Below are 18,206 nucleotides of genomic sequence, written 5' to 3' on the forward strand. Positions count from 1 at the left end.
TCACAAGATGGGAACAGGTCATGCCTGCTCGAACATAAGTGGCGCTAAAATCGAAGTAAAATCTGCATAGTTAAATGAAAATGTTTGAACCCCATGTCTCTTTACGTAGAGCCTCATCAGTTTCTACAGCTTAAGACATTTAGATATAATGTACTGCTTAAAAAGTTTATATTCTAGTAAGGACTTAAAAGGAAATTAAACCTTGTATTTATCTGCAGTTTCTCATGTATTTTCAGATAGAAGGTCAGATATCAAAAGTAGTCACCCCAGAGTAGAAAATTGCTCCAATCACGCCTTGTAGACATTGGACATAAGATAGAATGATCTTTATACCTCTTTGAGGTCAATGACGTTGGAACAAGTTCTTGTTTAGTTCGCTGATTCGAGTTTTTAATTCGAGTTGAGATGTGACTTTATGTGAGAGCTTTTTATTGTAATAAAAAAGTTAGATGTGACTGTTTCTGAGAGTTTTTTTACTGTAACAAAACTCAAATTCTAAACTCGAATCAGTGAAATGAACGAGAACATCCATTCACAATATTATAAATAAGCAGAGCTTCAACTATAGAGGTAATACTTCTCGTTAACCTGTCAAAACTTCTCGAAAGAATTTTATGGAATTAGAATAGAAGTGTGAGAATACATTCAATTGAATCTGCAGAATAAAGTGCACATTCTATAAGGTAATGATTCTAGTCAAGGCCTATTGTTAAACTTGTGATCAAATATGACTACATAAAGAAATAGTCTCATTTATTTCCTTGATTTTCAGTAACTGTACCAAAATGGGGAAAGGACTTTCTGGATTCATAACATAGGTCCCCTAGGCTGCTTGAAGTCTCACAATGAGGCGGCTCAGGAATTCAACAGCTAGCTAAAGGAGAAAGTGTTGATAACTCTATAAAATGGAGTTATTTTTTGTCTCTTATTTGCCTTTATAATTTGCTTTGGAATCATGATTTTTATTTGTTTTGTTTGATTTTTAGTTTAGTTTCATTTAATTTTCATTTTGTTTTAATTTAGTTTATTTTATTTAAATTTTATTTGTTTTCCCCTCTATTATTTTATTTATCTTCATTTGTGTATTTAAATTAGGTGAAGGTCGCAATTTGGAATTTATTTTTAATTGAAGTAAAAAAAAAAAGGGAATTAATGATAAGTTGCAGCCGGAATAGATGTTCTTCCACGTATGCATCAGCTGGCCTTTGCTCAAGCCAACCACGCAAAGCCACGTGTCACATGATTGCATCAGAGTCCTAGTTGGCTCACTTTTCTTGTTTGCTGACGTGATTGAAGGCTTTATGAAAGCCTTGGCAGCCGCAAAATCAAAAGAAGACCCCCATGGCACGAATTCTTCCAATACCAAAATTAATAGAGCCCCATTGGAGATTTGAGAAGAAAAATTAGGGGAATTATTTTGGGAAATTTGGGGTTAGTTTTAGGATTTTATTTTCTTTAGATTTTTAGGTTATAGGATTGGAGAAGTTGCTTTTGAGGCTACAAAATGAAGAAGAAAGAGATTTAGAAGACGAAGCATAAAGACTCGTGACACCTCCTTTTATTTTATAATTTTATAATTCTTTATTTTTTTTTATTTAATTTTACTTGAACTAATATTTTAGTTTGATTATCTAGAACTACGATATAGCCGAATTATGAGTATTTGATTTTTTTATTTTTAATTAATTCATGTTTTATTCTTAATTATATGGAGTGTTTCAATCTGTGTTTAATGCTTGTGATTGCTTGATCAACAATTACATGAATTGGTGTTTAATTCTGAGACTGAGAAGTGATGATTAAACATGGCCCTGGTTGCTACGCCATTAGAACACCATAAGTTAGAGATAATTATGTGACTACTACAGTGGTTATGATTTCTTATTCTTAATGAATCTCAACATGTTAAAATCTTATAAGAGATGTAGGGTCTGCATGTTTGGGGTATGATTATTGATGCTTGAGAAAGATTAATAATTAATTTAGAGAAATTCACTGTCAGCATTGGGAATAGACATAATTAATTTAAATAAGAATTTTCAGATATGATTAATTTTGGTGAGTCGTAAGCCTGGATAATTTAAGTTGTTTATTTTATTTTTTATTTATGTTTATTTTATTTTCTCATCTTAATTTTGGTCGTTTAAATATACTTTAAGGTTAACCAATTTCGGTACTTAATTGGAATTACCGCAATGCTCGTGGAATTGACACTCTATTCATTGCTTTATTAGCTTTTGGGGATGAGTTCTACCAAAGGGTTATAACAATTGGTATCAGAGCATGCTCCTCCTCAGATTTACGTTGCAGAAGGGGCGACCTGGGGAGGGGCGGCCAGGAGAGGGGTGACTTGGAAAGGCCATAGTGGGCCATCCAGAGTGGACCGCCGTGGACGTCGGTGTCGGAAGCGTGGTAGTATGTTAGGATCATGGTTGAGTCCCACATTGTTAAAGTATGGGCTTAACATGTGAGTTTATAGCCACTTGGGCACCCTCTCCCTACAAACTAGTTTTTGGGGATGAGTTCTACCCGAGGGTTATAACAATTTTGTTAATGATAACGTATACTTGTGTTACGATTTTCCTCATAAGTGTCCAATCTAAGTTCCCAACTTTCAGATGCATTCCTTATCCACGTCGACGTTGAATGTTGATGGTAACAAGTTTCACTTCCTCTTCTTAAAGAATTCAATTTATTTGATTGAAGTGAAAAAAAAAATATATATTGGTGACTTGGTGTTGAAGATGTTGTAGGATTTACTAATCCACTAGGGTACTGTTGGGGACAACATGAGAAATATGTTGTCTACTGTGGAATGAAAATAGTTGTGGCGGGCAGTCGGAGAAGACGGTGGCGGGCAGTCGGAGAAGATGGTGGCAGGCGTCTCCTTCGTAGAAGTCAAGCTCCAATGGCAATGGCTGAAAACTGAAAAACGGTATTATACCGTTTTCAGTTTTTCAGAAAAGACAAAAACGTTTTTGTTTTTGTTTTTTAAAAAATTTTTACGCCAAACGCATTTCCAGTTTGCATTTTCATTTTTTAGTCTCGAAAAACGTGAAAATAGAAATGAAAACAGAAATAAACAGGGCCGTTGTCTACTGTGGAATGAAAACAGTTGTGGTGGGCAGTCGGAGAAGACGGTGACGGGCAGTTGGAGAAGATGGTGGCGGGCGTCTCCTTCATAGAAGTCAAGCTCCAATGGCAATGGCTGAAAACTAAAAAACGGTATTATACCGTTTTCAGTTTTTAAGAAAAGATAAAAACGTTTTTGTTTTTATTTTTTTTAAAAATTTTACGCTAAATGCATTTCCAATTTGCATTTTCATTTTTTAGTCTCAAAAAACGTAAAAAATGAAAATGAAAACAGAAACAAATAGGGCCGTTGTCTACTGTGGAATGAAAACAGTTGTGAAAGGGAAATATGTTACGTTGTTTGGATGTCATTGTTTTGATTATAAAAAGCAGTTATAAAAATCCAAACTCATGGAAACCAACCCAGCCGTTTTAAAACAAGTTGTTGTATCCTACAACAATAGGGTTTAGATTTTGGTGGTTGAAGAAACAAAGCAAGCATAAATCACAATAGACGATAACAATCATCAAGACGAGAATAAGCAAAAGCTACAGTCACCTGTAACGACAGTAATCACAAAACGACAAAAAAGGAACATTAATCAGAAAAATGTCACCTTAAACGACATTAAAAATAATAGAAACGACAATAACTAAAAGACTGACATGATAGATGATACGGCGGTAATAAAAAAACGACAAAAAACCAAGCATAAATCACAATAAACGATAACAATCATCAAGATGACAATAAGCAAAAGTGACAGTCGCGTAAAGAGAGCAATCAAAAAACGACAAAAAAAAAAAAGAACAATCATAAGAAAACGAATCACCTTAAACGACAATAAAATAATAAAACGACAACCAAAAAAACTGTAACCTGATACGACAGTAATCATAACAACGACAAGCAAAAACTCGAGGTGGAAGAAAGAAACCAAGCATAAATCACATGAAACGATAAAAATCGTAAACAAAAACCAAAAGCAACATTCTGACAGTCACCCGAGAGAAATCACCAAACGACAAAAAAAAATAAAACGACCCTAAAGGACAATAAATAAAAATGATAAAAACGACAACAACCAACAGACAAGAACTAATTATTATTATTATTATTTTTTCAGATACAATAACTAATTAATTAGGTAGTTGACTAATGATCATTAGTGTGTCTTCATATATACGTTAGCCATGTTCCAAAGCAACCATTAATATCCATCAAGATTGATTCATAAAACAATCAAATAAATGAGCTTAACCGAGTCCTTCAGAGTTAACTACTCCCAAAACTGTGGAACTTATTGGTAGATCGCCGTCAAAATTCCTGTGTGCTTGTCTGTCCAGCGCCAACTGTTCGACAAAAGTCCTGAAAGACGAAGAAAGCTAAAATCTGAATCTCCATGGCCTGGTTTAGACCCATTTGCGTCACCATGAGATCCAGTGCTTCGTTGCTACTCAGAAAACCCGTACAAGCTCTCACAATGATTATCTTCTTTGCCATTGCTTTCTCAATGCTTTCAACCATGCGACGCCGATTTAGTCCAAGAAAGAGTACTCTTGGTGACCCGAGTGACTGTAATTTTCCGGCGATATTCAACTTCGGAGATTCGAATTCTGATACTGGTGGCAAATCAGCCGCTTTTCATAGGCTTCCTTCTCCAAATGGAGACACTTTCTTCCACAAACCTTCTGGGAGGTACTGCGATGGGAAAGTCATACTTGATTTCATTGGTGAGATCGCTTTTTTTTTTTTTTCTATGTTAGTTCTGTAAATATAGACGATTTTATGGATATTTCTCTGGTATTTTTGTAACTTGTTATGTTTAGACGACATGAGACTCGAGTATTTACTCTTTAACAGTTGGTTCCAATCAAGATATATTTCTATGGAATGTCGACATGTTTTACATGTGCATTAGTTTTCAATGATACTGATATTTTCACAAGTTTCGATATTTCTGGCAATGCTGACATTTTCATGTCTGCTCACGAACGCTTTTGTAGCTGAGAACCTGAGTTTGCCGTACGTGGGTGCGTATTTGGACTCCATTGGAGCAAATTTTCGACGCGGGGCAAATTTTGCCACAGGAGGGTCCACGATTCAGCATGTGGACACGAAGATATTTGGGGCCGGTTTTAGTCCCATCTCGTTGGAGATACAGCTTTTGCAGTTCAAGCAGTTCAAAGCGCGCACCGATGAGCTTTTCAAAGAAGGTCAGGTAAGGTTTTTGGAGATGATAAGAATTATGGGGTGAAACACAGAAACTTGAAATTAGTCGTTTTTTCTGTTGCTTTGCTTCAGCTACAAGTTCTTACGTCAAGACAAGTCTCCCGAGGCCAGAAGACTTTTCAAAGGCCTTATACAGTTTAGATATTGGTCAGAATGATCTTCATGCAGGGTTGAAGTCCATGACAGAAGAACAACTCAAGGGCTCATTTCCTGATATTACCAGTATGTTAGCTTGGACAGTAAAGGTAACATAAAGAAGAGAAAAGAATGCCTCTTTTTTTTTTTTTTTTTTTTTTTTTTTTTTTTTTTCCATAAGAGTAATTTGAGCATTCAACTCTCTAGTCTTATTGTTTTATCATGATCTACTGTGTTAGGAGCTATACCAACTAGGAGCAAGGACATTTTGGATCCATAATACTGGTCCTATTGGCTGTTTGCCTTATTCTGTTATACATTTTCCTCCTAAGCGTGAAAATATGGACAAAAATGGTTGTGTCAAGTCCCAGAACGAGGTTGCCATGGAATTCAACAGGCTTCTCAAACAAAGGGTTTCCCAACTTAGGGTGGAACTACCTGATGCAGTACTCACTTACGTTGACATCTACTCGGCCAAGTACTCCTTGATCTCTCAAGCAAAGAAGCTTGGTAAGTCCATCACATGATCAAACGAGGCCTTAATCAAGAATGTACAATGTAATGGGTTCAGGGGAATTCTGAATATAAAAAATAATAATGAAATGTTCGCGTGGAAAGAACATGGGAATTTGGCCTCAAACACACATGATTAAGGGATTGATGGTTAACATACCTATTCATGTTTGGCTGGGGAATTGCAGGTTTTGGTGATCCACTAGGATACTGTTGCGGGCATTACGGAGATCACTATGTCCAATGTGGTAAGAAGGCAACAGTAAACGGGACTGAGGTCGTAGGGAATGCTTGCAGTGATCCTTCAGTTTACATTAGTTGGGATGGTGTGCATTATTCTCATTCTGCAAATAAATGGGTAGCCCACCAAATTCTTGATGGATCTCTCTCGGACCCTCCAATCTCCATCACTCAAGCTTGTCAGAAGCGTCTTAATTCATGATGACGAGCCCAAGATATGGAATTAGGGAAGCAGAGAATCACGGTAACCAGTTTCATTTCCTCTTCTTAAAGATTTCAATTGTTTGATTCCAAGTTATATATATATATATATGTATGTATGTATGTATATGTATATATATAGAGTGGCCATATACTTATTGGTGTTTGAGATTTTGTAGGATTTACTAATCCTTTCATGATGACCCTTTAAAGTACATTAACTGGGACGGCGTGCGTGACTCTCATGCTGCAAACCAGTGGGGGGCCTACAGGAAATCTGATGGCTCATTTTTCAGACCCTCCATTTTCCATCACACAAGCATGTCACCACCATATTATATCCATATGTCTTTACTACTTCGGGGACTAAACTCTTATTTATCATTGATTCATTTTGTTGTTTTGAATTTACTTTAAATTGTGTATTATTATTTTTTTTAAATGATAGGTGGAATAACAAGAGTTACAAGTATTGTGAATAAGGCCGATTATTTTAAGCAGTAAGTAGCGTGGTATGTATTATTGGAAGCACACTGAAAAAGGGGTAAAAAAAAAGACTTAAAAATTAAAAACGCGACTCCACTGGGGATCGAACCCAGAATCTCTGGTTCCGTAGACCAGCGCCTTATCCATTGGGCCATGGAGTCAAGTTGATGATTTTGCGGTACTTGTTAATATTATATGAATCTTAGTAGATTAAGATCAATGACATTATCCTAATGATACTAACAAAATGTTTGGACGGCTTGAGCCAAAAAAAAAAAAAAAAAGTGTAGAGTACTGGCTTGTAAACATGACCATGAATCCTGGTTTTTCTCTTTTTGATGGAAAGCTTGCGGGACCAATCCAGCCTTATTCTTCTAAGAATGCTCCCACATCATCATTATGTACCGTTACAAAATTAGAAACATGAGCGTAAAATAATAATTAAAAAAAAAAAAAAAAAAGAGACAATGAGAAGATGGTATTCTTTTTTCTCTAGCATCACTTTTTATATTTACTGTTTGACACGTAAATTTTATTATATCATTTTATATTTACATAATAATATATTATATCAGTGGAAGTAAATGAAAAGATGAATTAGAATTGAAGATCTGTTTCTCTATATAATCAGTCTCTTGTCTTGTGAAGCACGCTGAAAATGATGTGCCTTGAAAAGAAGGAAAACGAAAACCCAAAGTACCGTAGAGAAACATCAGCTAATTTGAAATTTTATGGTGTTGTCTTGAATCTTTCTTTCTTGTCCAGATCAAGTTTAGTCCAGACAAAACTTTATGTCGAAAACAACAAAACTGATTAATGCCTTTTGTTCATCTCCTCTCTCAAACCGACATTTCAAAAGTAAATTTTCAACAAAAATATTGAAAAATGAGAAAAAAAAAGTTACCGTTACATAACCTTATAACAAATTAATAACAATTAACCGGCCTCATCAGATATTAAAAAAAAAAAAAAAAAAAAAAAAAAATAAACTGGCCTAATGACCTTAAGTACAGGAGATCGTGGTATAAAATTATACACGCAGAAATTTCAACGACAAAAAAGCAACCAACAATTTTTGTTTGTTTTGTTTACTAATTATCTTTCTGTCTAATTGGCTGATCAGTTCAAATCTGCTCTTCTGATCCTTAAGAAAAAAAAATCTGCTCTTCCGATATATATATATATTTGATCTGATTGACTGTTTCAGCAATACTAATTTGTTATGTTATCTAAATTTAAGAACTTATCATATAAGATGAAGTCAAATATACTTTCCTGAATTTTCTGTCTAATTGACTATCTCAGCAATACTAATTTAATAAATTATCTTAATTTTGAGAACTTATCGGCATCATAAATACTAATTACAAAATACTAAAAATACTAAAGCAATTAAATGGGGTGTTAAAAATTAATTGGAAAGAATGATTAAGAAAAATTAATTAGAAAGACAACCAATTAGAGATGAAAATGAGACTAGAGATTTAAACTCGATAAAGGTTCATAACTTATCTACATAATAAATACTAAATACTAAATACTAAAAATACTGAAGCAATAAAATGAGATATCTAAAATTAAGAGGAAATCAAGATTAAAAAGTTAATTAATTAGGAAGACAACTCATAAGAGATGAAAATGAGACGACAGATTCAAACTCCGATAAAAATTCACGAGTATTTTTCTCTACACCTCACTCACTGCTCCTCATATTATATATATATTGGACTATAGTACTTAAGTTATGCTTCACTCTCACTCTCTCTTTCTTCATAAAACACACATTTACATTTACTCATGGAATCACGTTGCTTGATATCATATATTCTCACTGTTCTTCTAGCACTGTCATTGAGCTTGTCCCAAAGCCTGGTGTTGGCTAAAACAAGCCCATGTAAATTTCCGGCTATATTTAACTTTGGCGACTCAAACTCCGACACCGGTGGCTTATCCGCCGTGTTCGGACAAGCCCGTCCACCTCACGGCGAGTCATACTTCCGCAGGCCTGTTGGCCGCTACTGCGATGGCCGTCTTATCGTTGATTTCATAGGTACAATTCCTCTCACTATAACTCTGCTGTTTGGTGAATTTTCTTTGATAAGACAAACAGGAAGTGGTTAGTTAAGCTCTGTTCTTGAGCATGATGGTTTACTTATAAGCTTGGTTGAATTTTGTGTGTTTCCTTGCCTGGAAAATATGGCCATTTGGTTAACCTCAAAAGGGTGTCTTCTATTTTATTTATTTATTTGTTGTGTTTCTGTTTAGTAGTTTTCTTTCTTGTCCCTGTAAATGTTCCCATGATCTATGTGAAAGTAGAAGTTCAGATCAATCTGTAAAGTTTAATCCCAGAAGGGCGAATAAGATGAAAATCAGAATTTGTCATAATCATAGTTTGTTGTGTTTAGTTACCTTCAAAAAATTATTTAAAAAGTGCTATCTTAAGGGGGCAAAAAAGAAGAATAAATAAAGAAATAGATAAGCTAATTGCTAGTACTAAAATGAGTACTGTTGGAACTTGATACCACCGACGCTTTGCTTAATTACTGTCAAAGAAAATTAAGAGGAAAAACAAAAGAAAGAAGGAAAGAAATAAGAGAGAGAGGAAAGAGAAGATAAATAAATAAATAAATATAAAATCATATCCGTATCAGCATCCACCAACCGTTTGGTTTGGTCCCACTTCAGTGCACTGCAACTTGCTAGATATGGATAGTAGCACTAGATCACGTTGGCTTCAATAATTCAAAACCCAACCCTTTAGTTTTATATGTTCTAGTGAAGAAAAATCTCAGATTGAAAAAGGACATTGCAAAGAAAATCGAAGTCACATTTTAATTTGGAGGTCCAAACAAACTGCCATTTTTTGTTGGTTACCATGATGCAAAATAACAAAGAAAATGGACATAAAATTTCCTTGAGATAAGTGCTTCTTTAGCTCAATTCTAGAACTATATTTAACAATATCAATGTCTCTTTCTGCTAAAATGATTTCCCAGCTGAAAGCTTTGGATTGCAATATCTGAGTGCCTACCTTGACTCAGTCGGAAGCAACTTCACACATGGGGCTAACTTCGCGACCGCAGGATCAACCATCAGACCCCAAAACACCACTCTTCGTCAGAGTGGTTTCAGTCCCATCTCCTTAGATGTTCAGTGGAATGAGTTCTACGATTTTCACAACAGATCGCAAACTACTCGCCAAAAAGGTGCAAACATTCATTTGCCTATATCCTTAGCTCTAATTCCATACTACTAATTCGAACTCAATGGTTGATACAAATTTTGGCCTCAATGTTTTGCAGGTGGTGTTTTCAGAAGCCTTTTGCCAAAGGCAGAAGATTTCTCGAGCGCTTTGTACACATTCGACATTGGCCAGAATGATTTAACAGCAGGTTACTTCTTGAACATGACAACAAGTGAAGTTAGAGCATACATCCCTGATGTACTAAATCAGTTCAAGAATGTAGTCAAGGTTAGCTAGTCATGATCATTAGCTAAAAAATTCTAGAGTTTTTGTTAGTTTTTCTCATTAATCATAATTTACTTTGGCAGTACATATATGGTCAAGGAGGCAGATACTTTTGGATACACAACACTGGTCCCTTTGGTTGTCTACCATACGTCTTGGACCGCTTGCCACTCACACCCGCGCAGATAGACAAAGCAGGATGTGCTATACCTTTCAATGAAGTTGCTCGATTTTTTAACTATGGCTTAAAGGAAGTTGTGGTCCAGTTGAGAAAGGAGTTACCATTGGCTGCAATCACCTATGTTGATGTTTACTCTGCAAAGTACGCTATCATTAGCCAGCCAAAAAAGCATGGTACATTCCCTACCGTTTTCTTATATCCCTAGTCTCACTTTGGTCGGTAACTTTTAAAATATCCTAAACTTGCCCTAGTCAATCAGTTTGCTTTATTTTTACCCTTGCCTTTGTTGGATGTTAAAAAAAAAGAGGACTAAGGATGAGTTGTGTTTCATTAGTATGATGTTATTTTTTTTTGTTAACATCACGTCCATATTCAGAGTGTTATTTTCTATTAACGCTACGCGCATACTCCCTCATCTTTGTTAACACTGAATTAACGAATGAGCTATAACTAAAATAAACGGATAAACATCGGAATTAAATTGAAATATTTTAAAAATGAGGTAACAAAGTGCGATTGCGATTTAAAACTTCAAGGACCATTTGTCGTGTGATAGGTTGATAATTTGTTTCACAAAAAGTGATAATTCAGCATTTTGGGGGGAACATATAAATGTGCTGATTGGTCTGTATATGCAGGGTTTAAGGAAACATTGAGGGCGTGTTGCGGTCACGGTGGGAAGTACAACTACAACAGGAACATTGGGTGTGGAGGGAAGATTAAAGTGCACGGGAAAGAGATCTTAATTGGGAAGCCATGTAATGATCCATCGGTTTGGGTGAATTGGGATGGAGTACATTACAGTCAGGCAGCTAACAAAGCCATTTTTGATCAGATTGTGGGCGGTTCGTTGTCCGACCCGCCAATTCCATTGGAAATGGCCTGCCATAGAACAAAAGCACATTCATGATCTAGCCTCATATAGTACTTAGTTTGGCTGATGTTTTTGCTTCTTCCAATTCAATGTCATAAACGCTGACTTCTTTCTATGTTGGAGCCTAGTAAAACAATGTGATGACTTGTGACTTCATATTGTCCAAATTGCAAGACTTAGACACAAAGGAGCTTTGAAAGGGCATTTTACTTGGTTACTTTCATTTTTTTTCCCTTTAATTTTATATTAATTACATATGAAGAAACAGTACTAGTAGATGAATTATTGTGGCTAGTACGGTTCACATTCAAACTTCTCATTCACATTTCTTTTGCACTTACTTCCAAACCATTTGAATTCTCACTAAAAAATTTCACAAGAAAACAAAAGTGACATTATGTCATACTCTGTATGTGTACCTGTGGGCTCGCCAAAATTCAAAACTTGGGAGTTTAAACGTGATAACATATTTTATATGATAAAATCAGTATTTAGATTTGAGACACAGAATTTGCCATAATTTGGCAGCCTTACAACCAAATACAAAAACATATCCTTAAACAACTAGAAACATTAAGCTTTGGCTGGATTCACCGTAGTTTAAACTATTGTTATTATTACACTAACGTGAAGAAGCAAAAGCTTAGTGTTTATATATTATTATATGATTTCTTTTAATCAAAGATAAAAAAAAAAATAGTAGTTACCATGACATAAGGTATTGGTAATATTTTACATGCATGCCAAATTATTTATTCCCTTTATTTTTACTAAATTAATTTTCTTTTCTTCAGATAATTATAACAAAAACAGCTGTAGAGCCCCTCATAATATAAATTGAGGTATTGTTCATCTGTTCTATTTTATTCATTCTTTGTCTAACTCTCTTTCCCACAAAGACAAATCTTCTCATGGAATCGCATTGCTTCACATATGTTGTTATCACTGTTCTTATAGCACTCTCAGTGAGGTTGGCGGAGACAAGTACTCCATGTGAATTTCCGGCCATATTTAACTTCGGCGATTCGAACTCCGACACCGGTGGCTTGGCTGCAATATATGCATATAACCCTCCTCCTAATGGCGAATCATATTTCCACAAACCTGCTGGCCGCTACTGCGATGGCCGTCTTGTCATTGATTTCATAGGTACATTTTCCTCTCTCATAACTTTGGTATGTGTGATATTTCTTTTCCTTGCAATGAAATGAGAGAGAAGGGAGAGATTAGTTTAGTTCTGTTATCGAGCATGTGTCCTGTATTTCTGACTTTGAGTAGAGAGAGAGAGAAGAAGCTCTACACATCTTGCCATTTATTTCTTGACACATATCTTGAAACCATTATTTTAGTAACATGATATTTAACCATGGAAGCAATCTCATTTGGATAAAAGGTGTAGAAAAGTTTTCTCTTTGACATCATATCCTCACCAGCATCCACCAACCCCTTGGTCCCACTTTACTCTTAGTGCAGTGCAGCATGCTAGTTTCTACTTTCTAGATAGTAATAAGAAAGCAACATTGGCTTCAATAATTCAAAACCTATCCTCCTAGTTTAGAAAGTTTTTATAATGGATAAAAAAGAAACAGAAAATATAGAAGGAAAGGTGCTACAATTAAACATGTATATAGAGTAAGGAAACAAGTGAAAATGGAGTTAAAAAGATTCTATTTGAACTAATACTAGTCATACCATGCAACGCATTAGATGGTGATTGAAAAAGATCTGAATAATAATTGATATTATTATTATTATTATTATTATTATTGTTGTTGTTGGGTTTCACCTAACAAAAATAGCTCAAATTTTAACATTCTAAATCAATTTGTTCATCATCCAACGCCTGATAAATTTCTTGCATGATATCTCTAACAAAGCTCGGTTGTTTTATTGCATCATGTACTACTACTTTTGCTCCACTTTTATCATCACTCCATTTAACAAAATCTTTTCCTCTACAATGATTTGCAGCTGAGAGTTTAAAATTGCCGTATTTGAGTGCCTACCTTGATTCAGTGGGAAGCAACTTCACACATGGAGTCAACTTTGCCACGGCAGGGTCAACCATCAGACCCCAAAACACAACTTTTAAACAGACCGGTTACAGTCCCATTTCCTTGGACGTTCAGTGGAATGAGTTCTATAGTTTTTACAGTAGATCTCAAACTACTCGTCAAAGAGGTGAAACATTTTTCCCATGTTTTTTTTCATCTGAAGTACTAATTCTTTGTGAAGGTAATTAGCAAAACTCAATGGCTCAAAGATATGTAAAACTCAATATTGTAGGTGGAGTTTTTGAAAAGCTTTTGCCAAAGGCTGAAGTTTTCTCTCGCGCTTTGTACACATTTGACATTGGTCAGAACGATTTAACAGCTGGTTACTTCTTGAACATGACCACTGGCGAAGTTAAAGCATATGTACCTGAGCTACTGAATCAGTTCAAAACCATTGTTAAGGTTAGCTAGTGATGAGATCAAAAACAAATATTTGTGAACAACCTATTCTTTTGCATATTGTGGTCCCCAATTCTAGCTCCTTAATCCTGTGATTTTGCAGCATGTGTATGGCCAAGGAGGTAGATACTTTTGGATACACAACACTGGTCCCGTCGGCTGTCTAGCATATGTCTTGGAGCGCCTTCCGGTTACATCCGCACAGATGGATAAAGCAGGATGTGCTTCGCCTTTCAATGAAGTCGCGCAGTTTTTCAACCGCGGATTAAAGGAAGCTGTGGTCCAATTGAGAAAGGATTTACCATTAGCTGCAATAACTTATGTTGATGTTTACTCAGTAAAGTACTCCCTCTTTAGCCAGTCAAAGAAGCATGGTATGTATATTTTCTATCTTCCACCAATCAAAAAATTTCTTTTAGGCACTATTATATGTCATCACATAATAGCTGTAATGTAAGCCGAAAAGTAGCGGTGGTACCACCCTTCGGATAGTGTAGCAGTTAGGATGTCTTTCGTTTTCTCTTCTCAGGATGTGTCCAATATTCGATACTCTACAATTCCACTTTGAAGTCTCCGCCAGACCAATAAGCTGTGCAACATTGCGCTTTTGGTGGCAGGAGTAGAAATTGGACCAGTTCTTTGAGTAAAATTAGGTCAGCTCATTTGTGTTCAATTGGCAAATCCCAAAACTTCTAAAGAATGAGGAGATAGTGGCGGGATGGCACTAATAACACTCTTCTATGTTTAAAAAAAGAAAAAAAATTATGGTATGTAACACTAAAAAATTTTGAGGGGAACAGGGGACACATTTGCTAATTTCCATTTTTTTTTTTTTTTTTTTTTTTTTTTGGTGCAAAAACAATGGCAGGGTTTGAGCAACCACTAAGAGCATGTTGTGGTCACGGCGGGGAGTACAACTACAACGTTAGCACGGGGTGTGGTTCAAAGATGGAAGTGAATGGAAAAGATATTTTAGTGGGAAAGGCTTGTAAGGATCCTTCTGTTTGGATAAACTGGGATGGATATCATTTCACTGAGGCAGCTAACAAGCAGATTTTCGATCAGATTGTAAATGGGTCATTTTCTGACCCGCCAATTCCACTCAAAATGGCTTGCCATAGAAAGCTAGAACATTCATGATCTAGACACTTGTACTACTTAATTTATCAGTCTTGTTACTTCTTTTCTAGTTCAGTTTGATAATATGGGGAGCCAATTGGAACATTTTATTATGGATTCGTCCCATTCAAATTGTAAGTCATAGCAATCAAGACCATATATTCAACCACTTAGTATAATAATTGAGCTTTCAAATAATTTCAAAAAGAGCATCTTTTTAATTACTGCTTTCTAAATTTATTTTATTTTTCCGGAGACCATGCTTATAGTAATGGGTCCATAATTAATATATTATTCACTTAAATTCTGTTTATTTTACTGATTCAAATTTTATTACAGTAAAAAATTTTTAAAAACAATCACATCTAATTTTTTTAATATAATAAAAAATTCTCATATAAAATCACGTTTCAATTCAAATTAAAAATTTGAATCAACCATCACATACAAACCTCGGAAAAGCTTTCTTTCTTTTCTGTTCCAGTGATAGAAGACAAGCCATTCCCACATATGATATATTTCACTCTCTCATACTCAGCATGGAGCTTCACTACTTAGGAAGTGTTCTCTTCAGCCTGCTAATGTGTATGACATTAGTTCGGAGTGAGGCCGGCGTTTCCAAGAGCTCGTGTCGTTTTCCGGCGATCTTCAACTTTGGAGACTCAAATTCAGATACAGGAGGGCTATCAGCAGCATTTGGACAAGCACCTTCGCCCAATGGAGAGACATATTTCCACACCCCATCCGGTCGCTTTTCCGATGGCCGTCTAGTCATTGATTTCATAGGTATTTTTCCAATCTTTCATCTATACATATATATTTTTTCCCCTTTGTCACACTGCCAAGTTTTGCTTAAGAATTTAGGTTAATTCTATAAATAGTTCCCGATGTTTATCTTTATTTTCATTTTAGTGTCCTTCCGTCAATTAAGTATTAAAATTTAATAAAATTTATATAAATTAAATATTAAAATTAAAAACAACTAAGAGTTTGAGATTATATTTACTTTTTAAATTATTTTTATCCTTAAACTTTATACGATTTTAATTTTTATAGATTCCGCTAAACATTTAATATCAAGTTAACAAAAAGATTGAAAGTGAAATAAATTAAAACTTCATGGATCAACTATAAAACATAAAAATTAAGAATTAAAATAAGATTGCGAATAGACATCCTAAAAGTGTAGAACAAAACAGAGGTGAAATTATTATGTTCTCGACTCTTTGTGTGTGTCCTTGTGAGCTCGTAGCTCAATGTGAGTTATTCAAAAAGTTGGAAGTCTGAAATGTGACAGCTTGTAGCATCGATCTCAGTAACATATACGTCCAATTTAGGGACAAATAATTTCATTTGATAAAAATTTGAACGCATAACAATATCATGTTTTGCTGTATTCATCATAGTTTAATGTTATAACACAAATGAAAGATACTTTAGTTATAGTACAAAAGATAGCTCCAAATCTCAAGCTGTACACACGTGACTCCCTGCATTTAAAAAAGCAGAACATGATCCATTTCATAAGTAGTCATCAAAGAATACAAAAGTAATAAAAACTCGATTTCCCATATGAGTGTTTTAGTTTTTAGTCTTTTTTTTTTTTTAACTCAATTTGCATAGTATTTGGATTTTTTCTATGAATAGTTCTTCTGATATGTGCTATTGTAAATATAAAACTTGGAAAAAGAAAAGCTAGAGAAGGAGAAAATGTACTAATTTACATCCTCATGTAATTAAACTGGCTGAAATGCTAGACTAAAATGGTTCTATTTATAATTGGTGTCGTGAAGCTGAAAGCTTAGGATTGCCATATCTCAGCGCTTTTCTGGACTCGCTCGGCTCAAACTTCAGCCACGGGGCAAATTTTGCCACCGCAGGATCAACCATCAGACCTCAAAACACAACCATATCACAGAGTGGATACAGTCCAATTTCTTTAGATGTACAATTTGTTCAATTCTCAGATTTCCAAAGAAGATCACAAAAAATTCGCAAACAAGGTGATCGATTTTGCTGTTTATTCATTCTCTTTTTCTTTTTTTTTTTGCATAATTATTTAGAAAGTAATGAAAATGTGAATCTAATTATTTTGGTGTAGGAGGATTATTTGGGACATTTTTGCCAAAGGAGGAGGATTTTTCTCGAGCACTTTACACTTTTGATATTGGCCAAAATGATCTCACAGCTGGTTACAAGCTCAACCTGTCCACAGAACAAGTTAAGGCTTATGTTCCTGACGTGCTTAGCCAGTTTACTAATGTTATGAAGGTGAGTCAACCACAAGTATACATGCACCATAGATATGTAGATGAAAATTTATAAATTACTTATAGAGAACGTTGCGACATAATATGAAAAGACATAGTGTTTTGAATCATTAGATCACATCAGAATCATATCATATTAAGAAAAATATGATAATTTAATGAAATTTGATGAGTATGTAACATTTTATATCTATGCCCTTTGGATTTTTTTTTTTATTATTAAAAATCCTATGGAAGAATTCTCCAAACATTTTATTTATGTATGTTTTTCTTTTGAAAAGAAAACAAAATTCACACTTTTTATAAGTGCTGCAATTTGTGCTCATAGGGTGTTTACGGTCAAGGAGGAAGATCATTTTGGGTACACAATACAGGCCCAGTAGGTTGCCTTCCTTATATTTTGGACCGCTACCTCATAACGGCAGCCCAAGTTGATAAACATGGATGTGCTAACCCATTCAATGATGTGGCCCAATACTTCAACAGAAGGTTAAAGGAAGCCGTGGCCCAACTCAGGAAGGAACTTCCATTGGCTGCAATCACCTACGTGGACGTCTACTCAGTGAAGTACACCCTCATCAGCCAAGCCAAGAAATATGGTAAATTTCTTGCTGATCCACCAAATTCTGACTCATCACGTAAATTTCAATAATTTCTTGGCCTAGTTTTGAAATTTGGTATTTTATGGGATTTGAAGGATTTGAGGACCCACTTGTAGCATGTTGTGGACACGGTGGAAAGTATAACTACAATCGCTATATCAAGTGTGGAAGCAAGAAAAAAGTCAACGGTAGAGAGATCATAATCGCAAAATCGTGTGGCAATCCGACGGTGAAGATTAATTGGGATGGCGTCCATTTCACCGAGGCTGCTAACAAATGGATATTCGATTCTATTGCTAATGGGTCATTTTCGGACCCACCAAACCCATTGAAAATGTCTTGTTAGGCAACAGATTTT

The 18,206-nt window shown here is 35.2% G+C and overlaps 4 protein-coding genes and 1 non-coding gene across 6 annotated transcripts; 4 read left to right on the plus strand and 1 right to left on the minus strand.

The window, feature by feature from the left end:
* The first annotated feature begins 4,339 nt into the window (after positions 1-4,339).
* On the plus strand, positions 4,340-6,755 carry LOC21410290 (GDSL esterase/lipase At5g14450). Its single transcript, XM_024168246.1, has 6 exons — positions 4,340-4,806; positions 5,080-5,289; positions 5,378-5,550; positions 5,680-5,950; positions 6,142-6,437; positions 6,574-6,755. The coding sequence occupies exons 1-5, from the start codon at positions 4,476-4,478 to the stop codon at positions 6,393-6,395; spliced, it is 1,239 nt and encodes a 412-aa protein (XP_024024014.1). The 5' UTR covers positions 4,340-4,475; the 3' UTR covers positions 6,396-6,437; positions 6,574-6,755.
* Positions 6,756-6,968: 213 nt separating this feature from the next.
* TRNAR-ACG lies at positions 6,969-7,041 on the minus strand. The gene has a single exon. It is a non-coding gene; the product is annotated as a tRNA-Arg (tRNA).
* A 1,545-nt stretch (positions 7,042-8,586) lies between these two features.
* On the plus strand, positions 8,587-11,602 carry LOC112092301 (alpha-L-fucosidase 3-like). Its single transcript, XM_024168184.1, has 5 exons — positions 8,587-8,930; positions 9,877-10,086; positions 10,183-10,352; positions 10,433-10,703; positions 11,169-11,602. Exons 1-5 carry the CDS (start codon positions 8,678-8,680, stop codon positions 11,438-11,440), a joined length of 1,176 nt encoding a protein of 391 aa, XP_024023952.1. The 5' UTR covers positions 8,587-8,677; the 3' UTR covers positions 11,441-11,602.
* A 652-nt stretch (positions 11,603-12,254) lies between these two features.
* On the plus strand, positions 12,255-15,576 carry LOC21410291 (alpha-L-fucosidase 3). 2 transcript variants are annotated; one of them, XM_024168166.1, is made up of 6 exons: positions 12,255-12,553; positions 13,376-13,585; positions 13,691-13,860; positions 13,961-14,231; positions 14,726-14,845; positions 15,515-15,576. In XM_024168166.1, the coding sequence occupies exons 1-6, from the start codon at positions 12,316-12,318 to the stop codon at positions 15,532-15,534; spliced, it is 1,029 nt and encodes a 342-aa protein (XP_024023934.1). In that variant the 5' UTR covers positions 12,255-12,315; the 3' UTR covers positions 15,535-15,576. The 2 variants fall into 2 exon arrangements, with proteins under 2 accessions (XP_024023934.1, XP_010100371.1); XM_010102069.2 differs by lacking the exon at positions 15,515-15,576 and having other exon boundaries at positions 14,726-15,139.
* Positions 15,516-18,200, plus strand: LOC21410292 (GDSL esterase/lipase At3g26430). The gene is made up of 5 exons (XM_024168167.1): positions 15,516-15,762; positions 16,770-16,979; positions 17,078-17,247; positions 17,575-17,845; positions 17,944-18,200. Exons 1-5 carry the CDS (start codon positions 15,516-15,518, stop codon positions 18,192-18,194), a joined length of 1,149 nt encoding a protein of 382 aa, XP_024023935.1. The 3' UTR covers positions 18,195-18,200.
* Positions 18,201-18,206: the final 6 nt, after the last annotated feature.

Source organism: Morus notabilis, unplaced genomic scaffold (genome assembly GCF_000414095.1).
Source record: "Morus notabilis unplaced genomic scaffold, ASM41409v2 Scaffold99, whole genome shotgun sequence".
NCBI classification, from domain to species: Eukaryota; Viridiplantae; Streptophyta; class Magnoliopsida; order Rosales; family Moraceae; genus Morus; species Morus notabilis.